Genomic DNA, 20,597 nt, shown 5'->3' with positions numbered 1-20,597 from the left:
TTGGCGTGACATCCTTTGGCTGTGTTGCGGCAAAGAAGACAGTCTCAAAATTCTTATACTCTGCTCCCTATGTTACGATTTCAAATTCCCCATGTTACAACACATCAACCAATACTAAGTTTGTACGCCCTCTGATGGTCTCCTGCACACTTACTAAGTATATTAGCTAACCCTTAGGCCTTATTCGACCCCTAAGGTCAATAAAAGACTCAAATCACACTTTTTATTGAATGTAATCCAAAATATGAAAACTTAGTTAAAACATAATAAAAGTGTTTGTATTCAATCTCCTCAAGTGCGGAAACTAGTTTAATTTGCTACACTGAATTACGACATATCAAACTCCCCCACACTTAAGTCCTTGCTTGTCCTCAAGCAAGGCAAACAAAAGACAACAAATTAAATGACAACCTCTAAGAAAATATACTTAAAATGTTGGTTTTGAAGTACATAACTAGGGATTTCATATTTACATATAATCTTGACATGATATATAGCTAACTTACCACTCTTGATCTCAAACACCTAAATTTAGTATATTACAAAGCATACAAACATTAAGGTTTTCAAATGTATGGATCCATCAATAAATCATATAGGTAATTTGATTATCCTAGTAGAATATAAATAGTTGTAGTTGTGATTAATTAATATGATGTCAGTTCTTGAAAAAGTCTACCTAGGTTACATAGGGCTTTTCGGCTTGTAACATTCTGAGGCTTAGTACAAGTATGGAATTCAAGAATAGTAAGCATAAAAATAGTTTCAAGCATGAAAATAGTTTGGCACATCGTATTGTTCCCTATTCTCCCCATTTAGTGACCCTTATCTACTCCCCATCTTATTTCTTCTTCTCTCACATTTCTTATTTCTCCACATAAAAAATCACAGCATAATACAACAACTACAGCTAGCTCACGAGTTTATGTGTTACACCCCGAAAATTGGGTTAGTAAAAATTGGGATAAAGAACTGAAGGTGGTCATGCTTGAATTTTTTTAGTGATCAAGTGGTGGTGGAGATGTCCTTGACGATATGTGTTTGAATCCCTTCCCTCAGATTATTTTCTATGTGGTGTAATTTTGCTTCAAACCTTAGGAAAGGTCACACCATGTTTTCAAAATAAATGTTGTAGTTTGTGAACAAGAAAGTGAGTTGGCCTAGTGATTAAGAGCTTTAAAAATATCCTAAGGGTTCTAGGTTCAAGTATTTAAATTCACATCCTTTTTCTGTTTATTTTCCAAATTTGAATCGTCAATACCCTCATTTGCAGTCTACTTCTTGCCTTGCACGGGAGTATTTCTTTCCTTCCTTAACAAGTCAATATGCCATATGTTTATAAACATGATCCCCCTTTCACTCCTTTGTTGACTCCACATGCCCTTTTATCCATCCTTGCTATATTAATTGATTCATTGTACCTAGACAAACACAATTCACCTATTAAATTGGTTTTTTTCATTACACTCCTCCCCATTCTCGTCCCTCTCTCTAGGTCCTCCCTTTCTTTCACTTTTTCTTCTTTTGTTTTAGCCATCAACCACCTTTGCACTATTTTCCACATCTCCTTCACCACTTCCTTGCAAACTGAACCACCACAACTCCTCCCTTTTTATATTGTTCCACCATCGACCTAGCACTACTGTGGCCACCACCATTGTGCACTACCATCGAAAATAACTCTCTTTTTCTCTCTTCTTCTTCTCTATTTCTTTTTCCTTTTCCTTTTCTCTTTCTTTCCCTTAGTGTTGCAACACTCTTCTCCCCTCCTCCTCCGTCAAGTTCTCGCTGAATCGCCGCTACACCTCCGACCTCCATTGGCTTTGGTGATCTTTCTTTTTTCTTCACCAATTTTTGATCTCTATCATCCTCTTTAGTAATAAAAAAATCTTAAATCCCTATCTCCATTATTTTTAAATTATTTTATTTAAATATTGTACTTTTGACTTACAATTTTAAGTGATAAATTTTTAGAGATTCGACTTCCCCTCCAACACAAGATTCCGGTGATCTATCAAACCTCTTTATTCAATCGATTTAGAATAAGTGGTGGTGGAATGAAAACAACAATTCCTTCTCTACCTTTTCATTTTGGTTGAATTTCTATAAGGACATATAGCGTATTTTTCCTCGTGTATTAATATATCGTACTCTATTTTTTATGGAAGGTCGACCGATACCATTCCGACAAGCTCTTAGTTTGGGAACAAAACCATCGTACGAACAATTATTTATTAACGTATGTCCTAAATTGATTATTTTGTTTCAGTAAGTAATAAAACAATTGTTTAAAAAGAAAATTTCTAATAGAAAATCATTTTGATTATAAATTGATACTAAATTGGTTAAGATTCGAGTGTGGACATTCATTAGAGTGGTGTTTCGCATCGGATCTACTATCAAGTGGTTTAAATTAATACAAGTTATATATACATCATTAAAAATGTTTAAATAAAATATTATTGCTTGATTTATGTTTTGTACGAATACTTCAAGTATTCTAAAATGATAGATTAAATCCGTCAAAATGGGCTATACAAGTAAGTGTTTCCAAACCAACTATTTTGTGTAAGCATGTTTTTTGGTTATGTTTATTACTAATTTGAAAAGCATGTTGTTCTCATTCTCATATTATGTGACATTATAACATAAATGTTGTTTATGATTGTTAAAAAGTGATGTTTTGATACATTGAGATAATGTGTAAACTGCATGTCAAAATATGCCTATGTGATACTATTTAAAAGATTGGATGAGCATGAACAACATGCCTAAAAATGAAACTCTACAACAAAGTGAAAATGTGTTTATTGTGGCCATATCACATGCATGGGGTGGGACATGAGGAAGGAGGAAGTACTGGCAGTTTATTTACATCACTGGTGACTTGAACACATTGCTGGCAGCTTGTCTGCACTACTGGCAGTTTATCTGCATTATTCGTGGCTTTACCACATAACTGGCATCTTGTCTGCATTACTGGTGGCTTGTCCACAAATTGAAGTGTTTGGATGGACGAGTTCTAGGGAACTCGACTTTGGAGTGTAGCGGTGATGGGTAGGATGTTTTAAAATAAATCTACATAATTGTTTTATAAAAATCGCATTGCCATGATCATGTGCATAAATAAAATTAATTATTTTGTATGATGATTATATGTTTATTATTTTTTTTTGTTAAAAGACTTAGACTAGGCTTCGAAAGCTCACTTCTTAGTTTCATAACCTTTCAGGTAATACTCAGACTTAGGGCTTGGATTTTGCTTTAGGTGGAGCCTATCGGATGGTTTTTAATGAGTTTAGAAACTATTAGGATGTTATTTTGGACTTTGGACATTGGATATTTCTATTGGGTTGTTTCTTTATTTCACAACTCTAAACTATTATGCATGCATGCTTGATGAGATTTCAAATATTTTAAATTATTGAGTTTATTTAAATTATTTATGATTCTACTTGATCTTAAACATGATTAGAAATTTGTGATTTTCTATGTATTTTGAAATGTCCGCTGAGAAAGGTTTTTACCCAAAATCATTTTTAAGAAATAATTAAATTACAAATTTCTTATTTTTAATAACCTAAAACGAAGTCACGATAAAATACTACCTCTTTCAAGTATTTGTGTTATAATAAGCATTTTTCAAAAGCAAAATCACTCAGTATACAAATTTTAAAGTTTTCATAACAACAACTAAAACCTAGTTATTTTAAATAAGTAAATGTTTGCCAACAGTTTTAATGTTTAATTTCGAGATTCGGCCATAATGTCTAGACCGGGTTTGGAGTGTTACATTATGTGCACTAATGAACAAGTTTTTCTATTTTTGTGACTTTTGTCACCTTTCTTTCTATACAAGTTTCTCAGAAATGCTTTTTTCCTTTCAAGTACCTTTTTCTACTCATTTTAATTTTCTTTTTGAATTTTTCTTTTGTTTTGCACTTTATAGGCTAACCTATAATTACTATATCACACCGATCTTTCTTATTTTACTCTATTTTTACAAAATCCATTGTAATGTATCTAGTTAACCCTCAATACATATGGTAAGATGTCTATAATCATGCAGTTTAGGACCTAAGAAAAAGGGCAAATACAAATTAATTTTTTTCTCAGGTTTTGCATGAAGGTTCATCAAGAAGTGTTTCCTGGCTCAAATGTTAGATAAATTAGCGGGGAAAACCTTCTATTTCTTATTGGATGGTTATTCATGGTATAACCACATTTCCATAGCTCTTACCGATCAAGAAAAGACCACTTTCACATGTCCGTATGGAACCTCTGCTTTCAGATGAATGCCATTTGTGTTGTGCAATGCCCTAGCAACCTTTCAGCGCTGTATGATGGCAATATTTTTAGATATGGTGGAGAAATTCTTAGAATTTTTCATGGACGACTTCTGGGTCGTAAAATTTCACAGCAAGGGATTGTCGTAGACAAAGCAAAAATTGCGGTTATTGAGAAATTGCCACCACCTACTACAGTTAAAGGTATTCAAAGTTTCCATGGCCATGCAGGATTTTGTCGATGCTTTATTAAGGATTTTTTAAAAAATATCCAAACCCCAATGTGCATTGTTGGAACATAATAGATCTTTCAAGTTTGATGAGCTTTCTTTATAAACATTCGAAGAATTAAAAAAGAAACTAGTGGCAGCACCAATTGTCATAGCACCAAACTAGACACTACCTCTTGAACTTATGTACGATGCCAGTGACTATGCTGTAGGAGCAGTGCTTGGGTAAAGGAAGGATAAAGTATTTTATGCCATTTATTATGCACGTAGAACCATGACAGATGCACAACTGAATTACATGACTATTGAGAATGAGCTATTTGTTGTGGTATTTGCATTCAACAAATTTAGATCTTATTTAGTTGGTACCAAAGTTACATTTTATATGGACCATTCTGCGATTAAGTATTTGATGACCAAAAAAGGTGCCAAGCCAAAGTTAATTCGGTGGATCTTACTGCTGTAAGAATTTGATACAGAAATTCAATTTATGAAGGGAATCGAGAATCAAGTGGTTGATCACTTGTGGAGACTTGAAGCAGGCAATGAAGACGGCAATATTTAACTTATTAAGGATGATTTCCCAAATGAGCAACTGTTGGTTGGCACGACATTACCTTGGTATGTCGATATCGTTAATTTCTTAGTAAGTGGGTTACTGTGACTCTAGCTCAATAGTTAGAGACGAAGGAAATTTCTCCATGATGCCATGTAATATTATTGGGACGAGCCATTTTTATTAAAACATTGTGCATATCAAATAATTCGAATAAGTATTCTAGATGATGAGATTCAGAGTATTTTTCACCAATGTCATTCTACACCATATGGAGGACACTTTGGGGGAATGCAAGCTGTAGCGAAAGTTCTCCAATCTGGGTTGTGAATTTTTCCACGCTTGTGATCATTGTCAAAAAACTAGGAACCTATCAAGGAATTGCAAATTATTCTAGAGGTTGAGTTATTTTATGTGTGGGGAATTGATTTTATCGGTCCATTTCCACCTTATTGGGGCAACATGTACATACTTGTGGCTGTAGATTATATATCCAGGTGGGTAGAAATTGCCGCTCTCCCTACAAACGATGCCAAGTCAGTACTATTGCATAAAAATAATTTCACTATGATACGAACCACCTCGGTGTTGAGTCGAGTCGTATTTGAATTCCCCGATCGTGAATTGGGTAGGATAGATTCATTTCGGTTTTAAAAGAAACAAAATAGAGATAATGGCTTCAAACAAAGGTAGTAGACAAAATAGATAAGAAACATTAACGAATTAATTGGCTAAGACCTAGAATGAACCAACAATAATAGATGGTTGACCCGAATCTCAAAATAGTTCTTAGGTGTTAATCGGTTTAAAGAAATAGCAAGGAACCTTGACCCTCTATCAACTATGATAGGAACCAAAGGTATATTGAATGCCACACCAAAGGTGATAAGTTCAGGAAACAAGAAAATATAGATGCCACAAGCTATGCTTGATAAGTCAAATCAATTTCGTAAGAACAAAGAGAATTGGATAACTCACAATTCAAAGATTTCATATATATTTAGCAAAAAGTCCCCTTTACTAAGGCTAATTACATCTATTTATAGTGCTAGAACAAGGTAACCGAATCGTCAATAACATCCAACTTAATGTGCCATAAAAACTCAAGTCTTTTCTTATGCTTGAACCAAATAACTCCTTCCTTGAAGTCACTTCAATTCAGCTGATTTGAATGTCTTTAATTGCTTGAAAATGACTCTTAAGTTGTCCTTGGCCAGCTGAATAGACACCATCTTATTAACCAGCTCCTTAATGACATTTTAAAGGCTTGATTAATTCTCTTGAAAGCTCAAAAAACGGCTGGAAGAAGAAAGGTTGCTACTGAATTTTAAAGGGCATAAAATGCGCTTTAAAAACTCCTTTAATGATGTTTAAGCTTCCTTTATAATAGCTTCTTTAATTATAACTGAAAATAACTTGAACAACCACTTAATTCAATGTATAACAACCTTAAATTGTAACAACTATGAGTTGAAAAGTTACCTGCAATAAACACATTAAAATGAGTTTATTAAACACATGAAAACACTTATTAATCATAACACACATTACAACTTAGTTAAATAAATGAACTAAAATATATGCAATAATTATTCCAACAACTAGTTTAATTAAAGAAGCATAGTTAAATGAACTTAACTCATGCATCAATAAGTAATCCTAGGAACTAGATTAATTAAGAACAACACTTATTAAATAAAGTTCAACAAAAACACTTATTAATTAAACTAAGATGAGTTGAATAAATGTCCAACAACTCATTTATTAAACTAAAATGCTTAAATGCATGATTTTGAAATGCAAATTTAACTAACATGAAAGTTACATAATTAAACTAACTTGACTCAATTTAATGATGCAAACTTAACTAACATAAAAGTTACATAATGCATGACTTTATTAAATACAGAACACATATTAATGATGTTCAAACTATGACATAATTAAAAACACAATCTAAAATAACTAAAAATTAATGAATCAAAGTCCTTATTTTCCAGCAGCCAAATTGACAAACTGAAATTAAAAACTTCATTTTGCACTTGGGCCCCTCGAGTTTGGGCCAATCTCGGTAGCATCGAGTTGTGTCGTGACATGATGCGGCCAGGATCGCATCATACCCTCCATCTTGAAGGTGATTTGTCCTCAAATTGGGCCATTTCCTTGCGACAAACCTCTTAAGGTCACAAACCCCATTGGTCATAAACCTGACAAAGTCACTTTCAAGAATGTGAGAATCATATACGGCTCGACAAGAAAGTAGATTATTTTCATGCCCTCCCTCTTTAGGAGGGTACCACCTAACATCGTCCCTACAAAACAATAAAACAAATTAGTGACACAATGAAGGCTAAACAAAAAAGAACTTCCCAAGGTTTTAGTCACAACTTGAACAAATAAACTCAAAAGAACAACACATGAATCAATACCGGGATCAAAAACAGAAATTGGTATTACCTTTTTCTTCAATGGAAACAAACCTGATTCACAAGGTATTTGAAGATTATAGTTTCAGAAATTAGAATTCCATGGTCCAAATCCCTTGAACAATGATTTGGAACAGTATTCACCTGGATCAAAGACAAAGTTTTTACTCACCATTTCAATTTGACCAGAAAAATTCGTGGCTAGTAACTTATGAAGAACATGAAGCACATTAAAGTTAAAATCATGCAACACATGTTTGAATCCATTAAGCAACAATATACAACAACCTCCAGAATAAAAAATTTGATTTTGACTTGGCAAGCCAACGAAATTCACATGTTTGGTTTTCGAACTAAATAAAGATAAAACTTGAAGCAAATAGAAGGGGTCAACACATTGATTCAAAATACAATTTGGATACTCACCTTTGCTTGACGTCAACTTAGGAATACAAGCTCCGGGTTTAAAAACACGGTTTAGATCGATCGTTCCGTAATGCAACAAAAACTTCACTTTCAGCAAGACATCACACATGCCAAATAAAGAGGATGTAGGAAAAAATAAATTCAAACAATCAAACTTCTTGATTCTCTTTCGAACTGACATGTAGAGACATGAGTATTTCACACACAGGAATTTAAAAATGTCGCAAGAACAACACAATTAGATAGATTAAGCATCTTAGACAAAAACCTTTTACCAAATGCGTTAAACAAAGAAAATGTGAACTTACCAACATTCAAACAGCCATATATCTCAAATTTAACTCGATCAAACTTACACAAACATGCAAAATTTACACAACAAAGCAAGAACGTCTTACCACCATCACAAACAATCGAACTAGGAATTTTACATGTGAATGTCTTATCACACAAGCGAATTAGAGGGAATTTAGTCGTGCAAATGTTCAAGCATTCATGCACCACAAGTCTCATTCGAATAGCCTCATACACGCATATGGGTTCTACACAATAGTTCAGAGAATGCACATTATCAACACATTCAGAAAAATTGAAATGTTTATATGAACATTCACTATCACGCATAACCAAGTTTCGCAGCTGCCAATCGAGTGTTACTTCACTAACTTGTTCGTTAACACCACAATTTTCGTTAGTGATGCTCTCCTTGCCATTATTTAAAACAAACACATCACAATTAATCAAAGAATGGCCAGTGACCATATCATCAATATAATCACAAACATTCAAATAGCTTGGTGAAGACTGAAAGGGGTTATAACACTTACCTTCCTTACATTGTTGCATAGGGGAACTAGGATTACCTATGATCTTACCTTTCTTGATCAAATGGAATCGTCTCTCATCGGGAAGGTAATGAAGTTGAAACTTTTCATTTGAATCTCTAGAAACCTGGAAAGAAGAAATAATATGAGGACAATTTGCAAGTTCGTTAGTAAAAATATTCCTCACTTTTTCTTGTTAACTTTCATCTTTTCCACTCGTTTCTTTTTCATGCTTTCTTTTTTTTTCAATAGTCTCCTTCATTATTGAAATCTTACTTTCACTCATCAATGCTCTTTCATTTTCAACAACACTCGTTTCTTGCACACTGTCTTTTTCAATTTCAATCTCATTTTTCTTTTTCTCACTCTCATTTTCTTTTTCGATTTCTGTTTCTTTTTCTTTCATTTTTCTTCTCTCAATTTCATTCCATATTCGCTCATTTTCCCTTATTAACTTCTCTTGCCTCTCTTTTCTTTTTATTTCTTTTTCTCTCATTTTTTCTTTACCAGATGAAGATAGAACAAAAGAATCAGATGAGATGTTTTCCGTCAAGTATGAATGGAATGGTTTTCATATGGTTCACGTTCACTCCTTCGTAAGGACACCTCCGTGGATGCTTTATTTGAGGCATATGAAGAATAACTTGTACTTTCTCGTTCGCCACCTTGAAAGATCTCAGACTCGAAGCTTGCTTCTCTTTGTCTCGAATTCCTTGATGAATAGGAATCAAGATAAGAATATATTCTCGAACATTCATTGGATGTTCGTTTCCTTGATGATCTCATTCTTGTCCTTTCACTTGGATAAATTTGCTGTTCTTGCTCGATGGCCCCGCTCTTTAAAATGAACCAATCGTTTCTTGATGGGTTCGAGTTTTTGATCAAATAGATGCTCCATTTCGCACATAAAGGCTTGAAGTGTAAAATCTAGCACAGCTCCTCCAAAGTTTCTTACAGGACGAAACCTGCCTTCCACATTTAAATTTCTTTCCAGACTTCGTGACATTTTTTTAAGAACTCACAAGAAAGGACCTCACATCCACTCACAAAGAAATCTCACACACTTGGCTTTTATACTCTCGATTAGTCTCACTACTCTCTTGCCTCTTTCCACTCACTCCTCCTCTCTAAGTTCTTAGTAATTATTTAAACTTAAAAGGCAGTTGTTGTGGGTCAGCTTACAAATTTTATGTTTGGGCTTGGTAAGGATATTGTAGGACAAGAAAGGTAGGCTTGAAACAAAGAAATGAAAAGGGTTGGGTGTGCCAGAATAGTAAAAGATAGTAAAGACAGAAATTTAGGCAGCAAACAAAAAAAATTTCAAAACTAACTTTTTTTTCACGAATTTTTTTTCACAACTTGATATCCAATCTTTTTCAGTTTGAATGGAAATAAATTTTTTTCGAAGAAACTACTATATCGTAATGCCGAAAGCGTTGATTCTTACTCCAAATTCTCTAGCTCTGATACCAATTTGATACGAACCACCTCGGTGTTGAGTCGAGTCGTATTTGAATTGCCCGATTGTGAATTGGGTAAGATAGATTCGTTTCGGTTTTAAAAGAAACAAAATAGAGATAATGGCTTCAAACAAAGGTAGTAGACAAAATAGATAAGAAACATTAATGAATTAATTGGCTAAGACCTAGAATGAACCAGCAATAATGGATTGTTGACCCGAATCTCAAAATGGTACTTAGGTGTTTATCGGTTTAAAGAAACAGTAAGGAACCTTGACCCTCTATCAACTATGATAGGAACCAAAGGTATATAGAACGCCACATCAAAGGTGATAAGTTCGGCAAACAAGAAAAGATAGACGCCACAAGCTATGCTTAATAAGTCAAATCAATTCCGTACGAACAAAGAGAATTGGATAACTCACAATTTAAAGATTTCATATATATTCAGCAAAAAGTGCCCTTTACTAAGGCTGGTTACATCTATTTATAGTGCTAGAACAAGGTAACTAAAAATAACTATGACTTTATTTAATGCGGAACACATATTAATGATGTGCAAACTATGACATAATTAAAAACACAATCTAAAATAACTAAAAATTAATGAATCAAAGTCCTTATTTTCCAGCAGCCAAATTGACAAACTGAAATTAAAAACTTCATTTTTCTACTTGGGCCCCTCGAGTTTGGGCTAATCTCGGTAGCACCGAGTTGTGTCGTAACATGATGCGGCTGGGATCGTATCATACTAGGTTTCGTACACGTTAGGCACTTGTTAGTGGTAAAGGCTCCCATTTTGATCGCAAATTAGTTGCTATTGCCTTGATGAAATATGGGCTAAAGCATAAAATTGCCACAGCATACGACCCTCAGACATAGACAAGCTGAAGTCTCTAATAGAGAAATTAACCAAATTATAGAGAAAGTGGTGAATCCAACTCGTAAAGATTGGTGATTAAGATTGCTTGAAGCTTTATGGACTTATCGTACTGCATTCAAGACCCATTAGGAATCTCACCTTTCAAGCTGATATATGGAAAACCTTGCCATTTGCCTGTTGAACTTGAATACAAGGTATTTTGTGTAATTAAGAAATTGAACATGGATTGGATTAATGCTGTCAATAACCAGCTATTGGAACTGAATGAGATGGAGGAGTTCAGAGCTCAGGCTTATGAGAATGCCAAACTATATAAAGAAAGGACAAAGAGATGGCATGATAAGAAGATTTTGCCACGGTAATTTGAACCTGGAAAACAGGTGTTGTTGTTCAATTCAAGGCTAAAATTGTTTCTTAGCAAATTGAAGTCCTCATGAAGCTGTAGAAGTTAAAGATGGCAAGACTAGCCTCAATTTCAAATTCAATGGCCAATGCTTGAAGCATTATTAGGGTGTCTCTATAACTCAAGATAAACATTCCATTCCTCTTCGAAATGTTTCAATTCTCACATCTACATGAGTTTCTTTGTTTTATTCAGTTTTGTTTTAATTGTTTCTTTTTCTGATTTGGATAATTATTTAAATTTTTTATTTCTTTTTCTCTTTTGCAGGTATACTAAGGATTGGGCTTGGTACCTTTGTGGTTCACCCATTTGGAACATTTGATAGTATTACTTTATTTACCCCCAATAAAATTTTATGTTCCTACCTAAACTTTATTTTACAGTGTCAGGCCATAATTTTAGCCTTCTTATCACCCATGTCACGGCCTGGTTTGTTCTCTTTCTTTTACCCGAATCATTTCCTCTTCTTTCATAGTTACATTCAGTTTTCTACTTCTTCAACATTTGCTTTGTTTCTTCCATAACTGGAAAGTTCTTACCTCTTTCTTTTTACAGTTACTCTAACTTATTTTGAATGGCTTGTCGTGTTCCTGCTTCACAGGCTAATGCGCCCCCAAGAACCTTTTTCAACCAAACAATAGAAGGAAGATATACACATAATATCTCCAAGAGATCGTTCTGTCCTGAAAATTGATTCATTTTCAAAGATGGTTGTATGATGAGTCTATAACATCCATCATTGAAAAGCAAGGATGGGAGGTTTTTTTGTGTCCATCCTGATGATGTTTTAACAAAGGTTTTCAGTGAGTTTTATGGACATTTGACGTCTCCCAAAAATGCTTTCATCTATGTAAGGGGAGCTTCGGTGCTTTTTGATGCATACTCCATTAATGCCCAGTATGCTTTACCTGACGAACAAGATGAACACACCTATTTTTTCGCTACAATTACCACCGCTGGTCTAACTTAAGTTTTCCAAGACCTTTATATTGGATGAACCAAATGAATGGTGTCACACCAACACTACTACACCGTGGAAAGAACCTCATTAAAACCCAACTGTCAAGTATGGTACCATTTCATTAAAACCTACCTCAGCCCTTCGACTCATAACTCCACCATTTCTAAGGAAAATATGTTATTGCTTCAATCTATTATGACGAAGAGGAAAATAAATGTAGGAAAAATTTTATTCAAAAAAATCCACCACTGCGCCCAGAAGAATGTCGGAAGTCTCAACTTTCCGTCTCTTATCACGGTAATGTGCCAGTGTGTTAATGTTCCTCTCTAAGCCAATGGGGATACTATTCCCAGCAAAGGGGCTATCACAAAGAAAATTTCTATGAGATTTTTAGGGGAGGAAATGCCTTGTTATCCACCCCCTAGTTCTACATCTACATCCTCTACTTCTACTTGTGCCCCTGCAACACTGTCCAGTCTAAAAATGCCTTTGAGAAATATGTGCTCAATTCCCTTGAGAAGTTGCAAAAGCAATTCAATATGTTTGTAATGTAGCAACTACAAATTACCACAAACTTAGGTAGAGCATAAGAGGAGATGTCTCTCTTTTGGGGCTATGTAAGGAAGAGGGACGTTGTTATCAAGAAGTCATTTTAGAAGAATTTTACTAGGCCTAGGCCTGCATTCCCTAACATTCCTATGGAACTGCTATCTAAGGCAGAGGAAGAGGAAGAGGCTGAAGCTGAAGCTACTACAACTGAACCTACGACCATCTACACTACCACTAAGGAGAAGGACCAAACAAAACTCGAGGGTGAGAAAGAGAAAACTAAATCTGTCAACATTGAGTCTGACCAGGAAGGAGAAGAAACAAACTCAATTTCTACTCGGAAGGAACCTATTACTACACCTTCTCCACCTCTATCGACTGTGCCAATGTTAAAGCAAGATAGTGAGATTAATAAGCTGATTGATGATCTCACCAAATTAGATGATGAGGAGGACAAGGTGCCAATCAATTCCTTCAAACGAAAGCAGCGTTACAAGCATGCTGTCCATAAAACACTCGCCCAAACTGAAGTAACAACACTTTCTTTCCCAACTTTCGTTTTCAATTTCCTTTCATCATGCATTCATAACTGTTGTCTTTACATTTTCTTTCTATATATGTCTTTGCATTTATTTTATTTTTGTCTGTTCATATATTGAGGACAATGCATCCCTTAGGTTTGAAGGTGTTTGTCATTTTATCATTTATTCTGCCATGGCACATAAAATCCATAAAACTGTTAGACTGGGATGAGTATATTTTTGTTGATGATGTTCGATGAGGAATTTATTTCTTCAGCATATCTCAAAATTTGTGACGGTGAATTAGGTGAGTTTAGCTTAGAATGGTTGCTTGAGAATTGACCATTAAAAATAAAATGCCTTAATTCCAATTACAGTTGTCTATAGCAGGTTTCATTTAATAATCTTAGAAATTCTTGAGGCTAATTTCAGGATATTGGTAATTTTTAATAAAAAATATAGAAATAAATGCAGAAAGTTACTCCAATGCTTGAAATTGCCATGTAGGTCAATAACATTCTGTTTGCTCCATTATGTTATTGGTTAGAAAACTAAGTTTAAGTAAGAGTAATTCAATAAAAGAAACAGTTTAGGGACACTCCAATGTAGTGTTAGGCTGAGTAGCTAAGGAGGTAGTTGTCTGCTCCATCCATCTTCTAAGTTAAAAGCCTTAAATTCATGAGTACATTTCATTCAAATTGTGACATGATGGAATACCTGGCAATTTAGTGTACGCTCTATTGAAATTTCCAAGTAATGAAACTATATGACAAAATGAATTCCCTAGTAAAAATATTTGTAGCTGAGTTATGAAAAGCTATCTTGGCTAAAAAAAAAAAGAAATTGAGCTTAGATAAAAAAAAACTAAGTACATTAGGAGGAGGTACTTGCTATAGTTGAAATTGTTTGAACAATTAGGGAGTTTTCTTTTTAATGCAATATTTTCTGCACTTACTTTGCTAAATAAGCCTATGAAACATGAATCGATTCTCAGAGACTGAAGATAGCTAAGAATAGAGGTAAAATAAATATGCTTCATATGGTCTGGCAATACAAGAGGAAATTATGTGTTACGAAAATTCTTGCACTCATGTATACATGCATTCATACATATTTTGCTTGAGGACAAGCAATAACTCAAGTTTGGGGGTGTGATAACTCTTGAAAAAAGTTATATTAAAGGTCTAGAATTGATTACCTATCTGTACTTAAGTGGTTATATTTGCATTTTTAGGATATTTTTATAACATTGCATCATGAAGCCTGGACTGTGCTTTCAATATTACTATATGTTACTTTTGTTTGTGGAAGGAGAGGACTTTTGTGTTTGTAGCAGGTGTTGGAAGGAAGAAGAGATATGAAGGAGTAAATTATCGTCATGGAAAAAGGTTGGACAAATTGCCAGCATAAATGCCATGACAATTCCAGGAAGATTCTGATGCAGCACTCAGTCCTTGTCACTCTCAGCCAGCTAGACATGTACCAGATAAATCCACTTGAAAAAGAGGGAGAAAAGTGTGTGCTGAGAGAGGGGACCTACCCTATGAAAGATGAAATAAAGGAGAATTCTAAAAACGGAGGATTTACATGAGAATTAAGGAGTGGTTCTTCTTCTCCAACAAATTTGTGTGGAAAATCTAGAGAAAACAAGAGAGGGTAGCAGCTAAAGCACAAAGCAGAGATGCAGGAAAGGGTGTGTCATGACATTCATTGGTTGTAACATCAAACTCCCCATGTTGTAACAAAGTGACCAATATTGAGATGGTACGCCCTCTAATGGTCTCCTGCACACTCACAAAGTATATTAGCTCACCTTTAAGCCTCATTCGGCCCCTAAGGTCAATAAAAGAATCAAACTACACTTTTTATTGAAAGTAAGTGAAATTCTAAAAACTTAATTAAAACATAATAAAAATGCTTGCATTCAAGCTCCTCAAATGCGAAAACTAGTTTATTCTGCTATATCGAATTATGATAAATCAATTGTCCCTATGGACTGTCTCTGTGGATGCCATGGAGTCTTTCATCAATGGTCTTACAATGATCTGCCACCTTAGCGTACTATCATATGATGTCATGCAGTCTTTCATCCATGGTCTTACAATAATCCACCATCTTGGCGTGCTATCATACGATGCCATGGAGTCTTTCATCCATGGTCTTACTCATTATACCTGGCTATCATAGCATTTTTCGTCTATAGTCTTATATCATTTACCTTATCCCTTGTACTATGATGCCATGAATTCTTTCATGCATGGTCTTACGCTACGAACCTCATACTAGAATGTCATAGCATCTTTCAATTATGGTTTTACGCCATAAACCGTCGTCATGGTGTCACCCTAAAAGAGTATTCGATACCATCAACACGATAAATTACTTTCCATGTTTTTTATTTCTTGAATCCTCCTCCTATTACTTCTTATACACCACCAAACCTTGATGCTCAAACACTCTACTGTTCTCTCCGCAAGGCTTGGAACTTCGCCTTTGGTGGTAACTAACAAGGTCACTACACATTTCCCTTCATAACTTTATCTATCCCATAAAGGTTTTCCCCACAGTTGTCATGCAAAGCATACACATATTAACCTCATGCATATTTTCATGTAAACTATGAATACTTATGTGAATGTGCTTTTCATGGCATACTTATATAACAACAATTAGAACAATCGTGGTTTCAGTTTAAGAACTCTCTTGAAGCTTCATTTTCTCCATAGCTTAGCTTTCTCGAACATCAGAGCTTCTATTCTTCTTGTAGCTCAGTATTGCAACAAAAAATCTACCAGTTCTGAAGCTTAGACTTTCATAAGCATGCAAAACCCCTTATATGGTTCTGAAGGTACGTAACTTTTCGCCTTTTTTATGCACACAGATAGGCTATGAATCTTACCAGCTTGTCGGTTTCCCTACTTTTCCATCTTTATCTGTAACCACCCAAATCAGGTTCAGACGCTACAGCCCAATTTGAGCAATTACATGGGCCATGGAGATGGCCAAAATATTTTTATAAGAAAGACTCACTTGTCTTGAAAATGTGTCATTTTTAAAACATCGTGTTCCTTTCAATAAAAATTTATTTGTTCCTTTTTAATTAAAAATATTTGTATTGTAAGTTAGTTTTAAAATCACAAATTTGTAGCAGCTAATAATCACTAAGACGTTAATTGTTCGTTTAAAAATAATATAAAAAATAATTCATGCAATATTATCCCAAAATGTCAAAATAGAAATCCCATGCCACAATTCATTAATTAAAAATAAAGTCCAAAGAGTTATTAAGACAAGCCCAAATTAAAGTCCATAATAAAAATCCAAAGTGAACACATATAGTTCATAAATGTAATGCCCCAAAAATCTAAGTCTTTAATTTTTGTATGTTTTGACACAAATTGTTTGTTTGCTTTATTGGCTAAGTGATTTGGGTGTGTTTGGGAGTGTTTGGGGAGCCTGGGTTCAAGTCTTGGCTTTTACAGAATTTTAAGTTTTGCTCTTAAATGAATTTAGACATTGGTATTTAGGCCTTATTAATATTAGTGATGGTTTTATGGCACAAAAAGAGCTTGTGGTTTGGTGGCAAGTGGCGTGTTGTGTAACTGTATGGTCTGAGGTTCAAGTCCTGGGTTGTGCAATGGACTGTTTATTTTGCTGCTTGAGTTGCGTAGGTGGTGGAGTTGGACTGAAACATAACTAAGGGGAGTTTGGATGGAATTTGAATGGGGTGGTTGGGGCGAGTTGAAGAGAATTTACTGGAGTGATTCAAGGAGGGATGAGGGGACTGATTTTAGGAGAAAATTAAGGAATTTGATTAGGGGGAGTGTTTGTCGTTTGGGGTAATTCAACCTTTGAGAATATGGCCAGGGGGAAAAATATTGTTATTTTCAGCATTTGAAAGAACTTTTTAGGGAGCATCTGCCGAATTTGGTCTTTAGATACTAAAGATATTTGGTTTTTGGGTCAGTTTTGTGTTTCACCTATTAGCTTTTGGTGCCGAATTTTTCCAAATTTTAGGAAGTACCTATCGAGTTTGTTCACTTTTCTTTTTTTTCTCTTTTTCCCTCTCCTCTTTTTACTGAATCCTCTCTTCTCTCTCTTTCCCTCTTTTCTTCTCTGCTGGCCGAATCTCTCTTCTCTTCTCTTCTTCGTTGGTCGAATAACCTCTTTATTTTCATCGGTTTATCTCTGTCAAGTTTTTCTCCTTTTTACCTCCTAGCCAAATATCACCCATTAATTGTATCATTCTTTATGTTGATCTTTCTCCGCTGCTTCTTGCAATTCTTGTGCTACAGGTTTCTGACTATCAGTAAGTGGTTATACTCCTTAATTGAGTAAACCTGTTCTCTTCTTTTTTTTCTCAATATCGAATACTCTTTTTCTTTACTCTTTTATTGCCTATGGTTGATTTCTTCCTCGTATGGTGTTACTCGTAATAGTGGTGTTTTGTAAGTGATTTGTGATAGTGGCAACCTTTGTGTTCAATGTTCGATCAAGGTAAGGAGGGTGTTTTGGATTAAGTGTAATAAGAGGGTGTTTTACCCTAGCAATTAATGGACTAACTTTGGGTCATGTTTTCTTTTAGTGGGCGTACGTGGAGATTTGCACTCTTCTCGTAAATAGGTTTGTAATCACCCCACTGCAACCGTAGTTCGGCAAAAAGTTGAAAAGCCATAAAGACAGCGTTTGAGACCATACGAGCGTGCGATCGCTCGAGTTGTAAGCCCAACTTATGATTTGTGGGTGGATGATTGAAATACCCCCGAAGGGTAAAATGACCGAAATACCCTAAAGGGTAAAATAACCAAAATACCCTCGAAGGGTAAAATGACCAAAATACCCTCGTAAGGAAAATGACTGATATACCCCTAGGAGTCGGAATGACTGTTACAACCTTATGTATGTATGACTGATTTGCTCTATGATATGTATGACTATGATCAAATATGACATTTTGCATACACGTATGATTTATGACATGACATATTGCATGGGGTTGGGATACTGTTATGGAGGAAGTATACTATTTTTGGCAGTGTTGCTGTGATATTGGTGTGTTGGTTGGGTGGGTCAATTTTATCACCAAATGGTGTATTGGTGGTACGGAGTGGTGTGTTGGCTAGATTGGGATGGTATGCATTATTACACTGTTACTATATTGGGCTAAGGCCCACACTGTACTGATACTGAATAGGGCTCAGGCCCAGACTGTTACTACATGTTGTATACTGTTTGACTGATGGGGGATTACACACTAAGTTTTCGTAAAATCACATTTTCCTTTTAACTATACAGGTAATCCTCAACCTTAGGCGGTTTGGTGCTGCGAGGGACTCGGAGGTGGCCACACGACTGCAGTTGTACAACACTTGCTTTCATTTAAATTTATTTTATATGTTGGGTCTTGTTTATTTAATAAGGCCTTTAAGTCGTTTAAATTTTTAATTGGGCTTTTGCTTACTCACTTTAAACTACTAGTTTAGAAGAAGATGAATCTTTTAAAATAATTACTATTTTCAAAGACACGATTTTTTAACAAAAAGGATTTTAAAAGCTTTCGCGATTTTAGATCAACTTATTAAAACAAAAGTAGACCACCAGGCAAATGTTTTAGCTAGATGATTGTTAAATAATAACTAAGAGGTTTTTAAAAGTTAGAAATGAATGTTCTTTCAACAAGTTAAATTTTTGAAAGGCACTTCAATGTGACACGCCAGATTCAACCATAACATCTAGGCCGGGTCTGGGGTGTTACATTTAGTGGTGTTAGTGCTAGGTTGCAAAACTCGGCTATCGAATGGGTTTTGAGAATACTTGGAGTTTTTTTTGGAAAACTATTTTTGAAGTATTTTCGAAGGTTTACAAGTGTCGCACACCGAATCTCCAGCGCCGAATCTGTAAGTTTCTTTATACTTTAGACTACTTAAAGTAAAATACGTTGAGAGATTACTATAGATAGTAGGACTGTACTAAAACTCTTAAAGTAGAGAAAACTGATACTGTAGGAAAACTAGAAACTGTAGGGAGACTCTTAAATGACAAAAACAAACTCTGATTATTACTTTTCATAAGACATCTATTAATAATTACTAGAATTAGTAACTAATACATAAAACTTCATAAACAGATTATATGTTATTCGATATGAGTACTAGAGGTACTCGCGGAAGGGGACGCGAGGCCGTGGTTAAGGCTAAGGAAGTGCTAGGGCTGGGTCTTCGGGAAGCACCAGCTTCACTTGTGACTGAGACTGGATCATTCGATCGAGCGACTGGGGATGATGCACTACCCCAAGCTATGCTCCGTATCCTGAAAAGGGTCGTAGAGACCAGTACTGGTGCTCTGGGCCGTGGGTCAATTTCAGAACGACTCTGGTTGAATGGGGCACAAATTTTTAGGGGTGTTTCTGAACTAGACCTTAATATGGCTGAATACTGGTTGGAAGCCACGGAGAGAATAATAGATGACCTCGACCCAACTACTGAGCAAAAACTAAAAGGTGTAGTGTCTTTACTACGAGATGAAGCCTATCAGTGGTGGCTTACCATGACAGAAGGTACTCAGGCCGACCGGTTAACATGGGATTTCTTTAAGGCAATATTCCAAGGAAAGTATGTGGGCACAAGTTATGTGGACGCCCGAAGAAAGGAATTTTTAAGTTTGGTTCAGGGGAATAAAACTGTGGCGGAATATGAGGCAGAGTTTTTGTGACTGAGATGCTATACTTGTGGGATAGTGGCAACTGAATATGAACACTGTGTGCAATTTGAGGACGACCTCTAGGATGAGTTACGAGTCCTAACAGCTCTATAGAGGGAGAGAGATTTCGCTGCCCTAATTGAAAAGGCAAAAATTACTGAGGATGTGAAGCGCTTTGAGCGCTAGAACCGTGAGAAGGATAGGGTCAGATATATGAGGGATTTAGAGTCCTGAAGTTCTTCTGAAAGGCCTAAAAAGAAGGCCAGGTATGATGGGCTAGTTCGAGTTTGGGTTTCTATTGCAAGACCACAGCCTTGTGCTGATTGTGGGAGACATCATCTTGGTGAGTGTTGGGAAAAGATTGTGGCATGTT

The 20,597-nt window shown here is 35.3% G+C and overlaps 1 protein-coding gene across 1 annotated transcript; it reads left to right on the top strand.

The window, feature by feature from the left end:
- Positions 1 to 19,669: 19,669 nt before the first annotated feature.
- LOC105763823 (uncharacterized) lies at positions 19,670 to 20,236 on the top strand. The gene has a single exon (XM_012582201.1). It carries the CDS (start codon positions 19,670 to 19,672, stop codon positions 20,234 to 20,236), a length of 567 nt encoding a protein of 188 aa, XP_012437655.1.
- The last annotated feature ends 361 nt before the right edge of the window (positions 20,237 to 20,597 follow it).

The sequence above is a fragment of the Gossypium raimondii genome, chromosome 7 (assembly GCF_025698545.1).
Source record: "Gossypium raimondii isolate GPD5lz chromosome 7, ASM2569854v1, whole genome shotgun sequence".
Classification (NCBI taxonomy): domain Eukaryota; kingdom Viridiplantae; phylum Streptophyta; class Magnoliopsida; order Malvales; family Malvaceae; genus Gossypium; species Gossypium raimondii.
This window is presented reverse-complemented; position numbering and strand designations above follow the sequence as displayed.